General features: G+C 37.8%; 1 protein-coding gene across 1 annotated transcript in view; it reads left to right on the forward strand.

Annotated features, from left to right (window-relative positions):
- Window positions 1–4,114: 4,114 nt before the first annotated feature.
- Window positions 4,115–24,826, forward strand: part of AOPEP (aminopeptidase O (putative)) — a gene marked incomplete at its 5' end in the record, with an annotated part of 190,019 nt that continues 169,307 nt past the window's right edge. Inside the window, 2 exon segments of the mRNA XM_082335586.1 lie at window positions 4,115–4,920; window positions 16,750–16,916. Of these exon segments, the coding sequence (XP_082191712.1) occupies window positions 4,115–4,920; window positions 16,750–16,916 (973 nt within the window).

Below are 24,826 nucleotides of genomic sequence, written 5' to 3' on the forward strand. Positions count from 1 at the left end.
TCCTCTGGATTCAGTGTATGTATGTTTGCAGTTGGATATTGAAAAACCAATGGTGAAGCTCTTAGCAAATATGTTTGGTTTAGCTGGAAGCAGGTACACTATGAAGTATCAGAACTTCAGTCAACATCATGTAGACAGAAATTCACACTGAGGATGTGTATCCCAAGATTGACAAATAAGTTCATGGTCATATATTGCCTTGGACTTCTCTGTTCTTTTTAATATAATTTTCCATTTATTGTTGCAGATTATACCATCTGAAGTCTTTATATTTAGAAACTCCACAACTGATTTGTGGAGTTTGTTGTACCTTCATAATGTAATTCCTACTTTTTAAAAGGTAAAATTGGTAAAATTATTACAAAATTAACATTTAAATTAAAAGCATGCACAATTACCCGGTCTTAAAACTGTAGTGCACAAATTCATTTTCTTTCCCACTTAGGAGAGCTCTAAATAGGAGTATCTCAAATTACTTGTGACACCACCTCACTTCATAGGATGCAACTTCCAATGTGAGGCTTTAGTGGAGAAGTAAAATTATCATTTGTAACAGAAACATGCTTTGCACAGAAGACAGAGCTTTTTGCTAATTCAATATCAATATGAAATTATCAAAATACAGTACAAAAATACAAAGATATTTGAATGAGTGAGTCCCCAACACATCAGAATAGAATAGCATATCAGCTTCTTTGTTGTACAGTTCTAATATTCTGGAGACTCCTTAAAAATATTTCATTAAAAAATTCTTCAGAGGTTCAGAAGGCAAGACACCTGAAAAAAGGCATTTAAATTCACTTAATAGTGCCTGGAGATTAGAGAAGCTACCTACAATTTTTGAAAGTTGAGATATCTAAAGTTAAGTTGATATGAGATAGGATTAAACAGACGCAGTGTTACATCTGAATTAAAATTCAGTGTCAGAGTGTATGCAGTAATAGTTGTTACTTGTCTACAAGTGTGTTCCTCTTGTCTATTGCTCTACTTGTAAACATGATCAGATGTGTCATCTCTGCTAAACGGAAGTGTTGATCTGAAACTTTCAACTGTAGAAAATGAATGTCCACTCTGCGTGTTTTTTAGCCTCATTGGCCTTTTTTTTTCAATTGTCTCTTGAATCTCATGGATTTCATGGTTTGGTGTTAATAGTTTTGAAGAAAATTTATATTTATAGAATTTAATTTTTTGATAATGCTTCAATTAATTGTGGTTTTGTTTTTTTTTAAAATTTGTATTGAGTTTACTTGTATGGCACTATTTGTCACCTTTTAATCTGCCCTCTTAATGTTAAATAAATCTGACAGTCCTCTAAACAGAAAATAAGTGTGGTTTTGTAGGCATTGAACTGAAGCTTTACTATTTATTTTAAGGTGTTCAGAGGTGCTTCTTACCATGGTAGATGAGAACTTAATGTAAGGTAGTGTAATTATCTTAATACTTTTGAGGTAAGAAATTGATCAGATCTTCCAAATGGAAAACAGAAAAACAGGGATATAGACACTTACTAGTAGTATAACACAAATATTTATTGTTAGTATCGTATTCACATTTTATAAAATGTATCAGTATTATCTTACACCCGGTTTTCAAATGAGAAAATCTAAGTATTTGTGCAAAACATGGATTCTTGAATGCCAGTTCAGCGTTGTTTCTTTTCCCCACCAAGTCACTATATTTCTTTTCTCTACTACCAATACTTAGCTAAGCTGTCAGAAGTCACAAGGTGTTGGTAGTCAGAAAAAAATCCAGATAACATCAAGTTCAGTCCACAGTGTTACGCACAAACATCAGAGATGCATTGCTCATGTCGCAGCATCTAGAACCTTTGGTTGCTCTGCTGGTATTCCCAGTTAGGTGTCAAGACAAGGACATGATTGTAATGGCCATATGCTATTTATAGACATTGCTCATTCACAAAGCTGAGGTTTGCTGGATATTCCCTCAGCCTTTCTTACAGGTCTCCCTAAATGCTTTAGTTCCACTTCTGTACTATTTTCCAAACTTCCGTCAATTAAGTAGAAAGCAATCACTATGACGATATTAGGGCCCAATATGCATTTCAAGGTACTTAATTGTTCACCTTCTTCTGTTGTTTTTTTTTAAAAGTCAAACTGGCAAAACACAGACCGACATTACACATATATCTGCAAAGATATGTAATCTCTGGAAAGCCACACTGAAATCACTGGGACCCTGCAGGAGCTCATTAATATGTTTTTGGATCCTGATACAAGGTTGAATTCTGAAAGTACACAGATGTACACATCAGTTAAGGCAGTGCAAGATGCAAAGTGTTTTCTTGCAAATATGTGAAGTTTGAAAGCACTCGAAAGAGTAAACTGTTTTGATGAATAAGAAGATCATTAAATTCGGAGAAAAAGTTTGGGAAAACTCTCAAACAGGGAATAGAGGAGTATCTACTGGGAGCAGTTCAAAAGATGCAATGAGTGTCTCTTGCAGGCAATCTTCAAATTATTCTGAATTTACTGGGATATTTCAGTGAAAGAGCACCTTCTGAAGTGAACTTGGTGCCCTGGTATATTTGCAGAAGTGCAGGAGGATTGATATAAAAGTGAAAGAAAGATTTTTCTCAGCTTGTCTTCAAAGACATCCTTGTAAGAGCTATTTCTGACTGGTAGAAAGCCATCACAGAAGGGAGATATTTGCAATGGTTTGTGTACTTTGTGTGAAGCCAGTTCAGGGAACAGTATAGATAATTTCTTGGCCTGAGTCTTTCACTTACTGATGCTAGCTTGATAGCATGCCCTGGATTCCTACAAAAGAAATAGCAAGTCTTGCGGGAGTCTGGGTTCTCCTCTGTGCTGACTTTGAGAACTCCAGAAAAACTGACTTTGGGCACTGAAGTCTATGATGAGGCTGTGAAACTGTGAAACAATGTCACAAGGGAATATCTGTTCACTTAAGGCACTTAAAAACAGACTTGGCTGCCTATCCTGAAAGTGTCACTGAACTGGCAGGGAGAGAACTGCACGTCTTAACAGTTGCTTCTTCCTCTGATTTCTGTTTCTAGTCTAGAAAGTAGACAAAAAGGACTTAAGTGAGCTAAAAGTGCATAACCTCAGCTCAATGGTCATAGCAAAACAGAATGCATGACAGTTAAACTTCTGTGATGAACTTCTGCCTGTTCTTGCAACAAATGTTGATGCATTTTAATATTTTCTTGCTTTTATAGGTATTTGCATATTTTCCAGTGAGAAGACCTTTTGTTTTCTGTAAGATGCTATTATCCCGACTGTTAATGGGTTTCCAGCTATTAAGATGTAATCATATACCGTAAGTATTTAACTATAAATTTGAAAAATCTTCATGAGCAATCTCAAAGGAATACTTGGAATGTACTCATAGTAAATTGACTCATTTTCTTGTAATTTACTAGAAGTGCTGATATGAGAGCAGTTGTAATGTGGAAAGTATATTAATCCGTGGAGATGCATTGTATATATGAAATTATTACTTTAAAACTTTAAGACATATCAGGTGATTTATGCTTACTCTTGTTACTTCACAGTAGAAAAATGATCACTATCTTTTGAGGGAGTGCATTTGAAATAAATACAGCAACCTTAAAAACAAACAGTGCAGTAATAAATTAAATTGGATGTGCATAACCATGTATCTTTTCTAAAGGATTATTGTGGGTGAATAGAGTCAACAGGCGGCCTATAGTAAAGTTCGTTTCTTTCAGTTTATAAAAGCTGTCTAGAAGTATTTTCACTTGAGATCTTCTCTGAAAAAGAAAGCCAGTGGTTCTTTACAGCAAATCCTGAAGCACCTGGCTCGATGCCATTCTGTGGAGACACAATCACCCTTTGGCTGTACTATTTTTAATAAAGGCAACTGGACTTCAAATAACTTTTAGATTTAGTGCATTTCAGAAGCAGTTGTGAAACAATTACCTGATTTCTTTTTGGCTTTGATTTTTTTTTTTATAGATTGTGAGAAGGGGAGAAACTGCAATTAATTTCAATACTGTAATATTAATCAAAATTATTTTTGGCACTGAGAGGCTGAATATCCTTGCTTTTTATGGAGATGTCATATGTAAGGCATGTCTAAGGCTTTGTAAAACTGTTACCCTATAGACTGGAACATGGAGACACAGCTAGACCCCATGAAGGATGACTTGCCCTTAATGGCCAACACTAGCTACATGCTTGTAAAGCACTATATATTGGACTTGGATGTGGATTTTAAAAGTAAAGTTATTGAAGGCATCATAGTTTTATTCTTTGAGACTGGGAGCCAGTACAGGAAAACCAGCAGTACTGGCAAAGAAGGCTGTCAGTCACAGTTTGATGAAACCTGTAAAATGAGCGCATCTGAACTCTGCCACGTTCCTGTGACAAATGTGAGTGCCTGTTCATCTAAAATGGAATATAATGATTTTGCTGTCTGTGGTAAAGGTGAAGAAGATACTCCTGATAGAAAAGGTAACCATAGCAACGAGGAACAGGCTTCTGGGATTTCTAGTTCAAAGGACTGCTGTGACATAGAGAATCATGGGAACAAGGATTTTCTGCTGGTATTGGACTGCTGTGATTTATCCGTGCTAAAGGTTGAGGAGGTAGATGTTGCTGCTGTGTCAGGCATTGAAAAATTCACAAGGTCTGCCAAGCTAACTAATGTTTCAAAGGAGCTGGAAAATCTCAGGAATCGGATTGTACATGAACTTGTGACTTTACCTGCAGATCGCTGGAAGGAACAGCTATACTATTTTACTCGCTGCAGCCAGGCACCTGGCTGTGGAGAGCTACTGTTTACTACTGGCACTTGGAGCTTGGAGATAAGGAAATCAGGAATTCAGACTCCAGCAGACTTTCCTCATGCAATAAGAATATGGTACAAAACCAAACCAGAGGGAAGATCCGTTACATGGACTACAGACCAGAGTGGCAGGTAGGTAAATATTAGCTGGAAGCATTGCACATGTGAATTTTAAACATACATGCAAGAATGTAGAATCGTGTAATGCTGAGCAACTGTGAAGATGATGTGCATTCTCTTCCATGGTTTTAATTTCATCCCTGTTTTGAATCCTGCTGCTGTCCTGTAGGAGAACAGACAAACTCTCTGCTCAAGAAAACCCAATGGACTTGCAGGCCTCATGCCTGTCTAAGTGATGGTGTTTGCTCATTCTGAGCAGGAGTAAATCATTGTCGTGTATTGGAATAAGTGTGTGCAGCGAGTAGGGAATTATCACTTAGGGGAAGAGAAGGTATGCATGACAGGTTATTTTCACTTTAGTACATTGTGTTCTTTTTCCTTCCTGGCTTACACAACTGATCATACAGCATAAAGATCAGTATACATAATATTTAATAGAATTGCTTCACAACTAGTCTTTTATCAGTATTGTAATAAGTTTAGAGATGCAGTCTTTTCCAGTTTAGTCTCTCATAATCAACTTTTAAAATCTCCTTCATCTATTATGTAAAGTACATTGATGATAGTAAATGAACTGCAAACTGAAACTGTGAGAAGAATTGGCATTTTACCTAGCATTTGTGAAAGTACACAGTGCTGTACAGAAATCTTCAAGATAAGCTCTTTATAGGAGGGAAATTACAATCCACTCTTGACTTCTACAACTGTAATTGTTTTACTGTAATGTTCAAAGCTGGATTTTAATGGCTGTTAGTTCTTTATAATACCTAAAAAGGAGGAATAAAGTTGGAAGATGAGGAAGAAGTTTGGTTTAATGGAATACTTGCTTTTCATTCCCAAACTAGAGATATATGGTTATCTTTTGTTTCAGTTATGCTAGTAGAAATTAAGATACTTCTCACTGCCATCCACGTTAGGGAGGATAATGAGGCCTTTTAATTCTACATCTGGTAGTTAGGTAATTCTACTGCTAAACCATGAGCAGCATCAAGTCCAGGAATGTCTCAGTCATGTTCATTACCTCTTCCCCTTCCCTCTCCCTTCCTCACTCCCCAGGGAGTTATTTTTGGTATGAGTTTAGGAAATTTAACTCAATATAGTATCTTTATTTATGAAAATTTTGAATTTTGACTGCATGCAAAGGTAGGGTGATTGCCTGTGATCACATGTATCCGTGTCTACCTGCCCCTTACTAAAGTCTTTGAGACTAATGTTAGCAACGCTCAGCTGGTATGGGACTCCTCCTCTGTTTGTTGTCTGTGTGTTTTGGGTATTTTGAGGTTCCTTTCAAGCATCTAAATCACTAACATCTTTTAGTTTTGACTCTTTTTCCTTTTCACTGCAAAGCATTATTTGTACTTTGGAGACATTTCATGGCAGCTGTACACAAACACACGGAATTTGATGGGTCAATAATGAAGCAGGAAAAGATGGTTTGACATGGGTCAGGCGGTCTGATGGTAGCTGATGATAGTCTCAAACTGGTTTATTTTCAGTCTTTTGTAGGGTATTCCAGAAACTAATGCCTGTGAGAAAATAAGTTTTCATATCACAGTCATTAGAATCTTTCTTGCTACATTTTTTAAATCACATTCTGGCTGTGATGAACCCATAAATATAGTGACAAAGCTCATTGTACAAAATGCTGTCGTATTTTTCCTTCCCTGTCTAAAAATAAAGCCCATTTATAATGTATGGGGGAAGTACTATTACATTATATTCTCATAGGGGAATTCTTTAAATTGTTCCAAATTATGCAGGTGGTACTTTTTTAGGCAGATGTCAGATCCTTTCCCAGAAGAATCTATGGTTCTAACCCAGAGAAAAGTAAAGCGAATAACGAAGTACAAGCATTGTGTGGCCACTTAAAATGTTTACTCTCTTTTAACACTAGTACAATATTTTGAAATTTAACCTATGCAGTATTTTATAAAGACTTCAATTTTATTTGTTTTAACAATGATGTATTATAATACACAAAAAATCGATGAAAACAAAGCTTTGTGGGATGTGTTTAGGCAAGTTGAGATACGTGTGTGCAAACCTGATGTTAGCACACCAGGGCACACTTCTCTTTTCAGTAGAGGAACCAAACACAGGGAATTTCAGCATTTCCCTGTTTGTGCTTTTGATACTAGAAAATACATTAATGATCACGAAGGAAGGTTTTCTTTAGCTTTATAACATGTTTTTTGTAATAACATGCTTTTTGGGGCCTTTATGCGGAAGTACTAAAAAGGGGGCAAAATAGAGGAATAGAGTATGTGTGTGAGTATATGTATATATATGCACATATATATATACATATATGTATAAATATATACACTGTTTTGTCTCTCCAAAAGTTATACTTACCAGGACTATATCAGTTCTTAAAATTGGCAGGTAACTTTTAATGGTGATCAATAACATAATTATTAAAATAGAAAAAAAAAAGTGTTGATTATAATTTTTGTAATATATTTATCATTAAAAAAAAGAAATTCTGTTTCTAAGTTTTTCAGTTGTTTACTAGCACAATACAGCACTGGAGTTTCAAACTAAGAAGGTAATATTGCAATTTTAACAAAATTATACTTCTGTTTGAAGTATTCTTACTAGTATTTAGTATTATAAAATGATTTAAAATAAAAGCTTCTTTTAGACACTACAGTAACCACTTTGGTTATATATACACATTATTAGAGAATAATGTGTATAAAACATCTTTCATTACTGGGAAGGAGAAACTTTTTGCGAGCCCATCAAGCTGTTTAAGCAGTTTTGCCTAACTCTTAGGAATATGTAGCAGTGTTGAGTCAGCATGGCTACCAGCATATTTTGAATTAAATGTTTTCCCATGATCATTCTTAAGGATCCTTATTCATTAAAACATCCTGGGATCCCATGTCCTTATTGTTTAAGAAAACTATTGAACACATTTAGGTTAAAATTAAAGAGGTAATTTTCTTAACAGACAACCTTGCAAATTCACCTCTGATGGGAGATTCCTCCCACCTTTTTTCAGCCCTACTTATTGCCACTTCTAGTGCTGTCATAAATTAGTTAATGGTTTTGTTGATATTAATGAGCAACTGGAATGGAACTCATTTCCTCATTGTGGGAGTAGGAATGAAAGAGTATCTTTGATATGAACAACATCAATGAAAGATATTCCATGACACTGAAACCTTTCAGTACTGGGTCCTAATCCAGTAAGCTACCTGTGCATTATTTACCTTGGCATACATGAATAGGTACACTAATCAGTCAGGCACATGCATTTATTTTTTCAGGTTGAACCCTAGATATCAGATATACAGAAAAGGAGAAATTCTGGGAAGTAAAGGGAATGGGTTGAATTACTCCAAGTGTATGATTTTCATGAGAATGCTATGGAAAAAGTACATTTTTAGAAGCTATTAAAGGATGATTGAGCAGTTTTGGGGAAACACTCTAGTATGAATTAACCTTGTGCTAATTTTCCAAAGTGGGAAATATTGGTAAACGTGGAATGGTGTCCTTAAAAAATTGCTTATGATATCTTGATATTTATTTGACCAATTTAAGTGTCTTACCTTTTAAAAATATTTTGTACCTGTCTAGTTGATGATCTTTATGATATCTTATTATTAGATTAAAATACCAATGTATTTTTAAAGAACTAGGGAAATATTTTTGCCTTTATGAAAGCTATGAAGGTGCATACAGCAATCATAAATGCACAATTTGGTAATGCTAGCATATGTTCTGTAATTAAATGCTTCTTTTCAGATGCAGTGTTCAACTGTATCATGGACATCACTGAACTGCCTGGTTCTTCATTTGTTATAAATAACCTTGCATTTCTCTAATGTGCAGCTGAAGCACCTGAGGTAGATAGTGATTAGGAGAATATAAAAAGAGGTGGTATCTAATGTAGCAATAAAACAGACCTTGGTTTCCTATTTAAATAATTTGATGTTACCGATTCTGCTGGAACAGCAAAGAACTAGTAGAAAAGTTCTGCCAAACCTATTGTGATCTGTTTTGTGGACCTGTGTGAGGAGTCTGTGTCAGGCTGGGTCTCACTGGCATGCAGACTGGCACAATTCCTCATTATTTTTTGTCTGCAGGTAAAAAAAGAGATATTTTACCTTTTTTGAAACTGGTTGTTTCAAGCCTGCCTCTCCTTAGGACAAGCATTTTGAAATGCAAATCATGTTCAAAGAGAGTAGTTGCAATTGTTCAGATGCATTGGTGACGAGCTATTCATAAATTTGGGTACTTGGAAGGTAAGTTCTTAAAAAGTTATACCCTTCTTTGGCACTGTAGTCAGTCAGACTGTGTTATGTAGTATGTTGCATAAAGTAAGGACTACATAAAAACTGTATAAAAGTACACACAGCAACATTGAAATTTTTCATTTTTTGCTATTTTAACATTTAGTTTATCATTGATATTCCCTTCTGAGAGGGACTGAAATTTTCATAAATGTTCTGAACTTGAGATTTTTTCTAAATATTCAGGATAGTGGAAACATGCTAAACCCATTTCTTGAATATTTAGCTAAAGCTTGAGGTTGGAAGTGAATTCTTGAGCAGTCATCTCTAATTTCCAGGAGGTTACACACAGAAGTCTATGTTTAGCTACTTTCTGTATATGGAAATATAGCCTAGAAAAAATGTTTTGTGTAGTTGTAAGCACCATGTTTCTAGTGCCAGTCCCAACAATGCTATTTATTAAAAATCAAGAAGTGGAGTATAATACATTTTAGTATATGTAATTTCCTTAAGTTCCAGAATAGTTCACAAGAATTATGAAATTGTTTTATCTAGAGACTGCTGGAGAAGCAGAATGTCATCATTTCACATGTGGAAGGATTGCTTTCCAAACATGTCTTCAAAGTTTTGATTTAGAATTGTTTAAGTCTATCATCTTTTATGTCCTACAGAGATCAAATGACCATCTAAAGGCTGCAAAATTGTTCTTTGTCTCCTTAGTGATTGGTACTTAAGAGTGAAGAATTGCATTTGGCTATGGTAAGCTAGCAATATGCAGTAGATATTGTCTGGGTATTGGCTACAAGCTGTACCCTAACCATACTCACATAACCTGGCATTTTAGGCCACACTTAGAACATGTTTGCAGTAGGCCTGCAAAAAAAGAGGGTAATTGTACTGATTCCCAGGCTGGGTCACACAGTTTCTCCCTGCTTAGTCTGAAGTCTTTCTGACTACCGCCGAAGTTCAGCATAATGCTTTGTGTTTATATTTTCTGTGTCCAAAGTGTATTAACAGTATAGAGTCAACCACAGAGCTGTTTTGTACTAATGAAAAGAGGGAAGGAGGGAGAGCTAAAAAGGAATGAGGAAGAAGCCTACCAAAATACACTTGCTGAAAGAGACGCTCTTGACCTCTCTAAACCTGGATGCTGGTTTCCGCCACCACTGGTATGATGACATGGGTGTGTGTACAGCTAGGTGATAAGGCATATTAGGGAGTTAATCTAACTGAAAATAAGCTGGGGGGCGGGAAGGAGGAGCAATGCCTTATAGGAGTTGTTTGGAATATGCTACTGAGGTCAGTTTGGAAGGTACAATTATCTGTTTCACTGGTAATACAGGTTTGTGCCAATGTAACCCTGCAGCTATAGGCTTTACAGAGTATGAGGCGTCCATTGAATTTTCGTAATATATTTGATATTTTCAAAGCAAATTTTTTCCAGGGTAGAAATTGGAAAAATGAGTCAGATTTTCACAGTTTCAAACTGGAAATTAGAAAATGTGTCATGAAAATAGATGTTTATTTTCCAGTGGCATGAGTTAGCATCATAAGATGCTCCAGAATCCAGGCAAGTCACAGGCTAAATCCTAAGTGGCTACCATCAGCTGTGGGGAATTCTCTGCTTGTGTAATTTTGTTCCCAGTGATGAATATTTATATTTGAGTAATTAATGAAGCAGTCTGAAGTTTGTTGATTACTCATGTCTGACACAGTGATTTCTAAGGAAGACCAAATGGTATCAGGAATAGAATGGAGAAGTAAAATAAAAATAAACAAAAAAAAGTAGGTAGACCTTTAGTAGCAAATGAAGTAATTTGATATTTCTGGAAATGTGGACAGCAACGAACAAATATTGCTAAAAAATTTAAAATAGCTCCTCTGAATTAGTTGTCCTAACTAGAAAGGAAGACCATGAGAAATGATTTTTTTTAGTGAACTTAATACTTTTTCAGAGTTATAGCAAGTTTCATGGCGTGGCAGGACAAATGGTACTCAGATATAGGTGGAGTAAGTGGATGCCTACAGCACAGGACAGAGGAAGGAAGTGCTGGGCACTCACAGAGGCACTGCATACCAGAGCGCAAAGGGCAAGGCTGATGATAGTCCTACAGGAAGAAGGAATACAAAAGGCAAGTTGCTTCACTAAAATGTGCCAATGAGAGGATCATACTACATCAGAGGAGGCTGAGAATGAAATAGTATTATGGAAATACCATTATCCGTATAAACAATAAAAGTGTTTTAGTTTTCAAATCTAAAAGGGAGGTAAAAACACAGCAGATTAAAGAGCCGGTAATACGGGGGATGAAGAGTCAAACCAGCACTTGTGTGTTTGTGAATTGGCCGGCCAAGAAACCAAAGCAACCTTTGGTTTCAGAATAGAGCTGAGAAAGTCCAGCTGTATCACAGTTTATATCCATAGGAAAATTGTCTTCTCTTTTTAAAGACAGAGGCTTACAAGGGGTTGGAATTTTGTTAACCGCTGTGGAAACAGAGCAGTTACGAAATCTCCTGTTTTCTCTGCCAATAGTCAGTTATTTCCCATCTTTATTCCATTTAAACAGGAGCTATGGCTATGAAATTAAATTTTGTTTAATTGCAGTCAGGTGGTACTTCCTAAGATGTTATAGAAGTAGTATGGAAAGATGTACAGAGAATGGAAGGGATTGGTCAAGTGTGTGACTTAAAATTTAGGAAGCTTTCTCATAACAACATTGAAGAAGCTGTTAAGTGTATTGCATTTGCCAAAAATACAGGTCAAAGCAAGTGAAAAAATCCTAATTGTTAGAGGCAAAGTGGGAGCACAGTCAGTATTACATTGATTTACTTTGGATGAAAAAGGTATGCTGTGTCTTAACCTTATTACCCTTCCTTGCCGGTGATGGCTGTACCAAAAGATAAAACTTTTGAACAGCAGATTGTGCATGTACTATGTGTAGAAGAAGCAGGATTGATATACCTGATGTGGACCACAAATTAGTGGGCAAAAGTAAAAAAAAATTACAGTTTAGAAATGTAGCTATCCAGCTGTTGGAAAACCAGCGTCACTGGAAAAGTCGGTGGAATCACTCATCTCATAATCATATTTAGTACTTTTAAATTGGAGAATGGTTTGAAAAAGGCATGGGTAGTTATTGACTCGTGTTTTATTCAACAGACAAATAAAACCAAGAATACCTGCCCTGTTGGAATCTGATGACAATCACTGGCACCTTGCAGAGGTGCCGAACAAAAGGCAGAACAAAAAAGTTGGTGTGATTTAGGTGTCAGGAAATCTTGCTGCTTCGTGGAAATGACACTGTAATTTAGAGTAAGAAAGTAGAGAAAGGCTGCAAACAGCAGTGGTTTTACAGGTAGTGGCCTTGTAGTTGCCAGAGGTTGCCACCTTACATCCTTACATGGAGACAACCATTGAAGAAATAGGGAATGTATATTTTCAAATACAGGAAAGGGACAGAGTTGCTGAACTGGGCATTTTCCTTGAGAAAGCTTCAAACAGGCACTCACCAAAGCAGGCTGACATGGCTGAGCCTTAGGACATGATTCAGGTGTTTGATGGCAGGTATCTCATAGAAGACCTGCAGATTCCTGTCCGTAGAACAGAGTATCAATTGAACATTTATTATGAGCTTTAAGGTAGTAGCTTAATTTGTTGTTATCATTTATATGCTTACATGGGAGAGGGAGATCTGCCAAGAGCTGGTTTGAACTGGTTCTGTTATGTTATAAAAATATATGGAATACTGATGATTTAGGATTGCATGAATCAAATTTTCCTCAGAATCCTTGGCTCTGAGAGATTACTGAACAACAAACAGCCCCCAGTCTCCTCTTGGAGCAAAACCAAACAATGCCACAACTAGTGCTTGATTTCTCCAGTAGCCTGGATTGTTGATCACTGGGAATTACTAGTCATAAAGTTGGCCAGATGAGTGACCAGAGACATATTTTGCTTTTTGTGGGTGCTTGTTCTTCCAATGTAATAAGTAAATAGACAAATAGTCCGAGTTCTCTGCTTATCTTACTTTTGCTGTATTCAATTTTCTTGTCACTTCCAATCTATGGTGGCAAAGATTATGGCTGACATAAACATAATATTACATAAATATATGACTTGAACGTTACAAGACCATTAAAAGTGAAAGAAGAGAGATGGAGAGGATAGATAGTAGGAAAAAGGAAAGGAACTGTGAAGTTTCTTGCTAGCAGTGGTAGGGATAAATCAGAAAAAAGGCAAATTTTGTATCAATTGACAAAAGCAGTCTAAAATTAGTTATTTGTCATTACTATTCTTTGATTTACCTGGGTTAGCTAGTAATTTTTCTGGATCGGGTGAAAAATCGCATTCTTATCAGGATAAGAATTAAGTTTCTGGTCCTCTTACGTGTTGGAATTGTGCTGCCTGACCCAGAACAAAGAAAATAGTCAGCTGCAGTGGGTGTCCTAAAGTAACACTACACTATTACCAATGTTGTAAAAAGAAAATACTACTGTAAATGAAGTATAAACAATTAGCAAAGTAAAACATGATTTGTCATGGGAAGCAAAAAAATCTGTGGAGGTATATTTTACAGTGAGAAGAAAATAGATTAAAAATTCCAGTGAACAAAGAAAAGATGAAGAAAAAATCATGAGTTCACATTAGAAACGCTCCTCTCTAAAGCAGAACAGGAGACTGTTCAATGTTAGCTAACATCTCAGTTGATGACATACTGTCAGTCAAGCCTCCAGATGATCTTGCTATGAATGTATGAATATCTAATTAAAAGCTGATGTAATTGTTGTTCTGATAGTTTCCTCTCAAAATTTAGAAGTTGTATGTTTCACTACTATTTTCTTATCAGACTTTGACATATTTGAATACATTTTCGTTTGAAATAATGAAGTTAATAAGTATACCTGGACAAAAATGGTATTAAAACAGGTGAGGAGTAGAAAGGAGGCTTAGTTTTGAAGAAAAGATTATGTACTTGACCAGTCTTTCTCCACTTTTCTAAATCCCTTTCTACTTGGGCCTTAACTGTAGAGACGTGTGACCTGTCTGTGTATGTATTTTAGCATTAAAATGTTTTAGGGAAAAAAGTTAGTTACGTAATATGCATTATTTCTCATAATGAGAGGCTTCCTAGTCCAATGTGAAAGCTATTGGACTGGGAGGCTTGAAACTAAGCCTGTAGGCACAGCTTGAACACTAGCACTCAGCAAATCTGTTCACCGTGTCTCATTTTCCCCATCTGCAAAATGGTATTGACATTATTTGTAAACCCTTTATGATCTGCAGGTAAAAAGTGCTCCCGGAGAGCAAGATAACATTAATGGTCTCGGTAGTGTCTGTTCCATGTTACATTTGTGTTGTGTGGACACAGCATTGCAACATTCTGCTTAGTGCGGTTCTGCCAGCCCGTTTTCTCAGACATTGTGGCATGTCCCTCTAAAATTTCTTCAAGATATGAAAATCCCTTATATTGCTCTTAAGACTGGGTTATACCAATGGCACCCAGCAAAACAGCCTTCACAAATGCCTGGTAAATCATTGGTAAAATATGTGTATCAGCAGTCATTAACCCCACCTTTCCTCTCATTCTCACAAACTCTACTAGGATCTTTTTTTATAATCCTGTGTATTTTGATAATGTTTTCATGAATAAGGAACCATCCTTTCCTCCCCATCCCCTCCCAGCACACATATGTTTCAGGGTAAATAATATGTCCAGTATCGCTTGGCTAGCATTGTAAGGAGGAAGCAGAACCTCCTAGGCGGTGAAAAAGCAAGCTCTTCCTTTTTCTTGTGAACTCACTGCCATGCAGTGTCTCTTTTTATGGAAGAAAAACCAATTATTCTATGTATATCGGAATTGGTTACAGATTCAGTTTTAGGAGATTAATTCCAAAGACATTAAAGCTAGTTAAAGATTTAAACAGAGTAGTGGTCATTTACATTTAGCTGTGCATTGTGTTTTACTGGGTAAAAGATAACCAGTTGACTTTCTTGCTACTGCAGTTATCTATTGAGCATCACTGGATGTCTATGTCCTACTCTATACACTCTGATACATGCCAGGGGGAGCCAGATTATTTTCTTTTTATGTTTGTGTGCATTAACAATAGGCCTCCTTAAACTGCATTTTCCCTCCCTGTTCTACTGAAAGATCAGCTGGCCTGCATTAGTTAAGCCACAGTAATTTGATTGTGCCATGAACAGCTCTGGATCCAAGAGCACAGATAGCACTTTTGACAAGAGGACAAAAATAGCTTCAGAATATTTTTCATCTGTGTCCATTAGTATCTCCAAGTTCTTTCCCTCTGTGTAGTTTAGAGTTGGCTTTAGGGAAGGAATAATTTGAATGGAGGAGCTGTTTGGAGGGGAGTAAACAAGATGCTCAGGTCTTAGCCATTGTAAAATAGGTTTTGCCCTAACAACTTGTCTCCTATTTTCCAAAGTGTTTTGACAATTTTTAAACCCAAGTTATTAAAGATACTGATTGGAATATTTTTAGGCTCAAGCATTCATGAAATAATGTGTTGTGCTCCCAGAATATTGGCTTTACATATCATAGGTTTTTAAAAACTCAGTGCAGTGGAATGATGCTGTCAAGATTTTCTTTCTTTAGCTGGAGAAACCTACTGTCTGTGTTTGTTTTCTATAATTTATATTTGAAAACTTAGCTTTTTTAAGCTAAGGGGTGGTGTTATGCAAGTACTAGAAATTAAGATAAAACTGCAAAATGCAACAGAAGAAGTAAACCAAGAATTATTACATCTGTGCACCAGCAATAGCAAGCTAGGACTTAATGAAAGGCCTTGTTACCTTCCCAGCTGTGGCTAAGCTGCTAATAAGGAATTGGCTGGCATGAAATATTGCAGCTGAAATTGGAACGGGGCAGTAGATGAAGAGGCTGCCTAGGAGAGGGTTAGCGAAACTGCAAAAAGAGCAATACTACAAGGAATATTGCTATGTGAAAAGCGAGAAGGAGGCTGAGGCTTACAGGGAAGAAATGCTTTCTTCTCATTATATGCCCTGTGGTTGAAATTCTGAAAGGCAGGTGAGCTAGCGTGCATTACCTTACTGCAAGAAAAATGTAAAAGTGTTGAGATTTATTGAGGCTTGGACTAAGGAAGGCTCAAAGCTAGATCTACTGCCCTGAGTTTAGATTATCCTCCAGGTTGTACAGAGAGATATGATTAATGATAATGAAAGCACTACTGTGATGACAATGGGGAAGTGTCACAGGTGTTGGTGAAGCCCTGCAATAGCATCTTCAGAAGATATTCAGAAGATGGCTTTGGCCTTATGGGTTCAGCTGAGAGCTGTTGTATGAGGCTGGAAGGCTCATGCAGAAGCAGGAGGGGGGAAAGGCTGGAGTTACTCTTTTCTAGTTTATGTAAAAATTATTGTGGTAATCTTGCTTTTCTTCATCCTGTTTTAAATGACTTAGATTGTACTTTGATTGGTTCAGGTCATACAGGTTTGAAACCTACATAGCTGAAGTAAAAAAAAAAACAACTCAGTACAACAGTAGATTTGATTTGTGAGAGAAATCTTAATTCAGTCTTTCTTATTGTAACCCCAACTTCAATCTCTTTTCCTTCCATCTAGGCCCTGTGTTTATACAATGGGATCGCCAATAAACAACAGAGCCCTTTTCCCATGCCAAGAACCACCCGTTGCCTTGTCAACATGGCAAGCCTCAGTCCGAACAGCTGCAGGCTTTGTTGTGTTAATGAGTGGTGAAAACTCAGCAGAACCAGTCCAGCTTCGAGAAGGTGAAATATATTTTCTATAGTAAATTACTTTCAATAATTTTATAATTAGAAATATAGCTCAGTAAATATATGATTTTTGAAAGAATTAAGTTCCTAACTTTAAAAGCACTTACATGTCTGTCTGTAATGTCCATGTCATTCTGTGGAAAAGTTACCTTTTCAAGGCCTCAGGATAACTTAGTAAGACTTCAAAGCATTTACATTTCACTGTATTACTTCTACTTACTTTTTTCTGTGGTTTTATTCCTTTTACTTTTTCCAAACCTAGACTTCACTTGTCATAAATTGGCTTTGTTTTAATCACTCTGCAGTTGAACGTTTCGTAGATGAAGTACCTTATCAGGCTCCTGACAACTTCAGGCCTTGGTAGATAATTAACTGTCAGTCTTAGTTCTCCAGTCCAAGTGTAGCTCAGCATGCCAATGATTAGAAGCAGTCATTGTGTCATATCTGTTTCCTGAAATATATGGAACAGGTGAACAATATCAGGTCAGTGCTCTGAAAATCTGGTCTTTGGGGTGTTCTTGGCATTGGTAGATCATGCCTTGTGCAACAGTAAGCAAGCAAGCATTTTTCTTGTGTGTTGGTTATACTTTATTCTCTGAACCTCTGTCTGCACAGAGAAGGAATTTTTTAAGGCAGCTCTACACATAATAATATAAAGTATGTCTTGCTCCTATTAGTTTTGAGATAATTTGTCAAACAGGGTCAGTATTTTCTAGTGTAAGTATTTCTGATGAAAAGTGTATAGGAAAACGTTAGAATTAGGTATTTCTGGGAAAAAAAAGTCTTCTGTTCCCTTTAAAGAGGCAAGTTTACTCTTGAAGGAAAAAAAAAAAAAAAAGAATGAAAGTTTCCTTCATTTGAGAACCATCAGTTAATCCATTTGCATGGAATTGTCTGGTTATTTTTGGCCATATGTGGAGCCTGTTTCAAGCCTTGTCTCTGCTGTTGAAATATGGAAAACTGCCATGATGAGCTGCTCAGCTCGCTTGGACAATAGTATTTTCCTGTCTCGGCATCAAGAAAGCAAAAGTGCTCTTGACTTCAGACTAGGAGAACAGCTCTGCCATCATTGTTTAATTAGGTTAATCCACACTTATGCCGCTAATCAGTTGTTGCCTGTCTGTCCCTCAGTGGTGGCTATGTAGTCTGAAATACTAAGAGGAAGAAGGATGCTTATGTGTATTTCTAGAAATACAAACGGAAAAAATTTCAGGCAGTATAAATTGGCATAGGTGAGTTAAAACTGATACTCTCTTAGACCAATTAGCTAGTTGAAAAAGCTGTATTGTGAAAGAATTATTTCCTCATTAACATTGTTTTGTCATTCTAGTTTAAAAAAAAAAAATAAAAATACTTGAATAAAGAAGAAAACTAGTTGTGGGGAAAACAATTTTTAAAATGCTGTTGATGGTGTGTTGCGAATGATATTAGGGTACCATATTGTTAATGATGGCACTGGGGCTTAGTCACCCAAAGTCAGCCTTGTCACCCTGTGGAGAACAGAAGGGGCTTTTGTTTAAATCCTTGTAGTTGTTGCAGTGGGTCAATGTATGTTGGTAATTCCTATGCCAGCATAAAGCTTTGCTTGTTTTGGGTTTGGTTTTTTTGTTTTTTTAATTTTCCAAAGGCTAACCCAGTGTGTTTCCTTTCATAAAAACTCCGTGAAAGCAAGAAATACTGTAAGAATTCTTTAATGGAAAGGGCAGTAGGGAGGAAATGACTCATTTTAGCTTCACTGTGCTAATGAAGTGCTGAGTGAAAAGTGTGAAGGGAATTGGGAAGAAACAAATGCAGCATTACAGCTGGCTCCTTTAGGAGCCATGTGACAATGCAAAGTTTTGTGCTGAACTTCACTGAACTGAAGAGAAACAGCAGGAGCACCTACTGCACTTCTGTCCTTACAGTTTTCCTTCCACCTCTCTTCAAGATGGAATTCCCAAGAGTGTGGAAGGTTCTGCTTACGGATCTATGCGGCACACACAATTATTTATGCTAATTTTGATGTCATGATGCAAGGATTGCTGGGTTTCTTTAAAGGTAGTAGGCATTGTGCTCCAGTAGCTTTCAAAGACTCAATCATGGATGAGACCCTCATTATCTTGGTGCTTATATACTGTTGGAAATGACAAATCAGTGTTAGAGAGCTGTCTGGAATTGTAAAAATTTACAAAACAGGTACAGAGGAAAGAAGGGAAAGGAGCAATATTGTGAGGAATGTTTTAAAAACCAAACAAACCCAAGTGCTCAAGTGAAGCCTTGAATAAATTCTTAATGAATTTAGGGTTACAAATTCATTAGTTTAATCAGTAGAACTTTTAAGAGTTAAAAAGTTCAAAGTGGTCTGTAGTGTTAAATAACCTGTCCCACGTAGATCTTGTTGTTAGGCAATTATGCAGGGCACATGAAATCTATCCTGCTTAAAATTTTGTCTTTACATTTATAAAACACACCTCAAAGCCTTTCACGGTGGCTTCAATTAAAATAACTTTTCTTTGCCAAATTATTTACATGCTATTGCTGTGCTGCATATTTATAAAATCATACATAACTGGCAGAACATGAAAATCTATTTTTAAAAATGCAATTTCTCAGAAAGAATAAGCATTTTGGCAAGCAGTTGTGAATGAATTTATTCTGAATAGAATTACAAGTTAGCTGAATATTTTTTCCTTTGAAAGTCGTTTATAACAAGTGTGCAGGCAGACAATAGAAGAACAGCCAGCAAGGATGACACCTTCATGCTTTTAAACAGAGATCTGCATTCTGCCTCACAGGCATACATCTCTAGATGCACGGATGCTGTGATACAGTGCATAGCTAGACTAGGTGTACTCACATGCACAGATTCCTCATTTGCCACTTGTATTTGCAGGTTTTAGTAATAGTGTACTTCCTCCTGTATATGCCATTTTTGCATTCTGCCTCTTACAAAACTATGGCTCATCCTGTCATTTGAAATAAAGGGAGGCCACATTTGTTTGAAAATACTGATACGTCCCTTGAGTATAAATGGTAACTACTCAAGTATGACCTCAAAGTGCTTAAAAATACCATGCATTCTTTATGGAGTACTTAGAGAAGAAAAACTTATCAGAAATATTCAATTGACAGTGCCCTTTGGGAGAAAGTTTTACAGGGACCACTTCGTGTGTGTAATGTGAACCATTTAACCACTGGATTTATTTTTCAACACTTGTCAGTTTTACTTTCCTTCAGCATATTACTGTAACACATAGAAGGTGCGAATATATTTAGTCACAAACACCTTTACATTTGTTTTGATTCATGTTCAAGAAGTAGATATTCAAGCATTAAGTGTGGAATCAACTGGCTTGCTTTTTGTGCAGTTACTCTACCTTTATGTAGTCCTTGATCTTGTTTTGCCATCTCTGATTCCAGCGAGAAGGTGTGTTCTGTTACTGAGAGGAAATATGGTGCTAGAAAAGCCACTGCTGCTGGTCCGCAGCTAGCAGCAACAACAGTTGCTTTTGTTTGTGCTGCTCTCACTTTTCACAAGGCAAAACAAAAGAGTCCAGTACTTGTGTTGATTGATCTCCAACATATATCAGGAACTACAGCATGGGAGTTGACAAGTCATCACATGCTACTCATCCCTCTGAGCCAGTGTTGAACTAATGCTCTGGCATGAATGTGAGGGTGCTCTGTGGGAAATTCTGGCTTTCAGATGAGATCAAAGATCTCTACAAGTTACAAAGAGTTTCACAAAGCTGGAGGGTTCTTAATCCTGGTGCTCCAGCCAAATAGTAGTTTTGGCATAACTACTTATTTAGCTGTTGTTTTATGTCATAGCGCTAGCTCTTACTTTGTATATCAACTGCTGTGTGGAGCTGTCTCTCTTTTTCCCCAGAGGCAACCGAGTTTTGTGGTGTTCAGTAAATCATGACATCATGTATTTTGTGGTGTTTGTATTTGTGTTAGTGCAAACTATTTGAGGGAAAATATAAGTAAAAATACTTTTAATGTTCTTGCATCTGGCATTAACAGATACTGACTCTCAGGTGTTTCTTCAGTTATAATGGACTCCACAGGACTCAAAACAATTTTAATGGTTTCAAAGATAGCTAAATGCATTAAAAATTCTAGGAAGTAATTACCTTATTCATCATTATTATTTCAAGTAGAAGAAATAAACAGCCTTTAAATTGTTCTTTTGCACAATTGTAAATATATTATAATTTCCTACCTTTGTTAAATGTAGTCCTAAATTTTGCGTGGGATGTTTTCCACCTCATAGAATAGGTGATTGTTGTTGCATGGTTTGTGCAGTTATGACATGATAGATTTGCTCTGCAGAACTGAAAAAAAAAGAATTTAAAAAAATTATTTTCAAAATTAGCTGTAGAGAAAATACTTTGAAAGTATTATAACTGCCTAAAATAATTATATGTAGGAACCAAGTAGCTTTTAAATTAAGTTTGTCTGTAAGGAGAGGGCATAAGCATTACAAATAAAAGGACTGGGGTGCTCTTCCTCTGTTTTTCCCATGGACTAACCCCAGTCTAATATCTTGTTCTTCCCAAGGTGTCATTTCTTAATCTGAAAATGTTTTTGTGGTACAAAATGCTATTTTTGGTAAAAAGCCATCTCCCCGTTTCAGCTGCACTGTTTTCTCGTACCCTAGAGGTGGTGCTGTCTCCAAGGTAGCTACTGGAAAGCAAAGGGCAGCCGGGGGAAGGGGAGAGAGGGGAAAAGGAGCGGCAGCTTGTGATCCCAGTCTATGCCCTGGGATAGATCTGAGGTTGCAGATGAAGGAAAACAAAGCAAAGCTCACTGACCTGAAGAAAGTCAAAGAAAGGAAGTGAAGTTATGGGAGAAAAGGGCAGGCTGGGAGACAGCCTTGCCAGTAGTGACAGGAGAAGACAAATGAGGGTTAGACTCTGCTTGAAACAGTACTTCATGGTGCTTGCTGTAGAGGAGTGTTGCCAATATTAAAGACCATTTCAGTCACCGATCAGTGAATGCACTATGGAGAGGACTCACTTGTCATAGAATCATCATAGAATCATAGAATCGTCAAGGTTGGAAAAGACCCTTAAGATCATCGAGTCCAACCGTTAACCTAACACTGCTAAGTGCACCACTAAACCATGTCCTCGAGCACCACATCTATCCGTTCTTTAAATACCTCCAGGGATGGAGACTCAACCACTTCCCTGGGCAGCCTGTTCCAATGCTTGACCACCCTCTCGGTGAAGAAGTTTTTCATAATATCCAATCTAAACCTCCCCTGGCGCAGCTTGAGGCCGTTTCCTCTCATTCTATCACTCGTTACTAGGGAGAAGAGACCGACCCCCACCTCGCTACAACCTCCTTTCAGGTAGTTGTAGAGAGCAATAAGGTCTCTCCTCAGCCTCCCCTTCTCCAGACTAAACAACCCCAGTTCCCTCAGCCGCTCCTCATAAGACTTGTGCTCCAGACACCTCACCAGCCTCGTCGCCCTTCTTTGGACACGCTCCAGCACCTTGATGTCGTTCTTGTAGTGAGGGGCCCAAAACTGAACACAGGACTCGAGGTGCGGCCTCACCAGTGCCAAGTACAGGGGCACTATCACCTCCCTGGTCCTGCTGGCCACACTATTCTTGATACAAGCCAGGATGCCATTGGCCCTCTTGGCCACCTGAGCACACTGCTGGCTCATGTTCAGGCGGCTCTCAACCAACACCCCCAGGTCCTTTTCTGCCAGGCAGCTCTCCAGCCACTCCTCCCCCAGCCTGTAGCGTTGCATGGGGTTGTTGTGACCCAAGTGCAGGACTCGGCACTGAGCCTTGTTGAATCTCATGCAGTTGGCCCCAGCCCAATGATCCAGCCTGTCCAGGTCCCTCTGCAGGGCCTTCCTACCCTCCAGCAGATCGACACTTCCACCCAACTTGTTGTCATCTGCAAACTTACTGAGGGTGCACTCAATCCCCTCATCCAGATCATCAGTGAAGATATTGAACAGGACTGGCCCCAGTACTGAGCCCTGGGGAACACCACTCGTGACCGGCCGCCAACTGGATTTGACTCCATTCACCACCACTCTCTGGGCTCGGCCGTCCAGCCAGTTTTTAACCCAGCATAGAGTGCACCCATCCAAGCCGTGAGCAGCCAGCTTCCCCAGGAGAATGCTGTGGGAGACAGCGTCAAAGGCCTTACTGAAGTCCAAGTAGACAACATCCACAGCCTTCCCTGCATCCACTAAGCGGGTCACCTTGTCATAGAAGGAGACCAGGTCAGTGAAACAGGATCTCCCTTTCATAAACCCATGCTGGCTGAGCCTGATCCCTCGGTTGTCCCACATGTGCTGCGTAATGGCACTCAAGATGATCTGCTCCATGACCTTGCCCGGCACCGAGGTCAGGCTGACAGGCCTGTCATGCCGGTGCATGTGGTTTCAGTTGTTCAAGACAAAAACAACTGTAGGATAAATACATAGTTATCCTGCACAGTTCTAGAGTATGAATGCAGAAGGCATCTAAAAGCCATGCAGGAAATGGATTGAGCCGCAGTTAGGTGTGTAAAGACAGTATAAATCTTGGATCTTATTCTAGGAGTATTCAGAGTTCGCATTGTCTCTATAATGTCTGCAAAACATAAGGGGCTTGGGAAAAAAGACAAGGATCAGTATGTTAGTTGCTCTTCTTTTCTTTGGGAAATCCTAATTTAGATAAATCTGAAAACACATACCAAGAAAAAGTAACTTTCTTTGTCTTTGGTATCTTCACCCTTTTGCAAGGCTTGCTCCAGCTCAAAATAGCATATGCTCGTTGCTAATTCATGTAAATTTCTGAATGCAGTCCATGTTGTTCTTCTCTCTGTACTGCTAAACTGATTCCCCATTCATTTTAACAGTCTGTTCAATTACCCTTGTTTTTTAAAAAAACCTCTATGGTCTTGCTTGGTTTAGCCCATCTTGCTAAACTTGTTACACACTGTAACCTTCTTTACTCCCTCTGTTTGCATGGCACAGGCCACCAACCTTTCCTTTTAGACAATCTCCTCACTGTTGTGAGAGCCTTCTCCTTTACACCTCCTGCCATATGGAACAGTTTTCTGTGACTGCCTTTTGACTTTCATGATTGTTTCAGAACTCGGTTGAAAACACACTACTGGTTTTCCATTACGATTCCTCAAATTTTCAGTCTTCCTCTGCTGTTGTTTAACTCTTAAGGTTTTACAGTTAACATAAATGCATGGAGCATTTTGTGATGCTTTGTATATAACAGATGCTACATAAAGTGAAGCGTTGTAGACTACCTCTGGGCCTTCTCTTGTACGCATTTAAGTCAATGATAAAGCTGCTATTAACTTCAGTGTGTGTTGGCTTGGGCCTCTAGCACAGTTTATATCAATGAAACTCTCTACATCAGGAGTTTGGTATTTCAAAATAATAAATTGTTGCTGTCCTGGGTGACCACTTTCTCTCAAGGTGGCATTTGCTCACCTTGGCTTATTTGTAGCTTTGGTAAGTTAATAAAAAAAAAAGAGGGGGGGGGTATTGGGCAAAACAGTTATCCTCTTTGTTCCTAATGTGTTTGGAGCAAGTAAGTTCCTTTTGCTCACATACTGACAGGAGGGTAGGAAAATTACAGGAATAATACATGTTCACCTGACAATACAGACAAAAGGTTTTTGATGGTAGTGGTGAATATTGCCAAAAGTGGAATGGAGTGAGGGAGTGTAAGTCATTCCTAGTGCGTAGAAGAGGCAGAAGCTTTATCTGCCGCTTATAAGACTTCACAAACAGTATTGTTTTGTCATACTGAGTAGTAGGTGGAAAATTTGTTGAGGCTAAGCAAAAAGATTTTTTGCTTGTCCTTCCTTTGGACAGCTTAGCGTTCTGTGGTCATTAAGGTAGGAAACCCAGAGATGTTTTGCTGCAGTTGTTTATTTCCTTTCCTCTA

The sequence above is a fragment of the Platalea leucorodia genome, assembly GCF_965183815.1.
Source record: "Platalea leucorodia genome assembly, chromosome: Z".
NCBI classification, from domain to species: Eukaryota; Metazoa; Chordata; class Aves; order Pelecaniformes; family Threskiornithidae; genus Platalea; species Platalea leucorodia.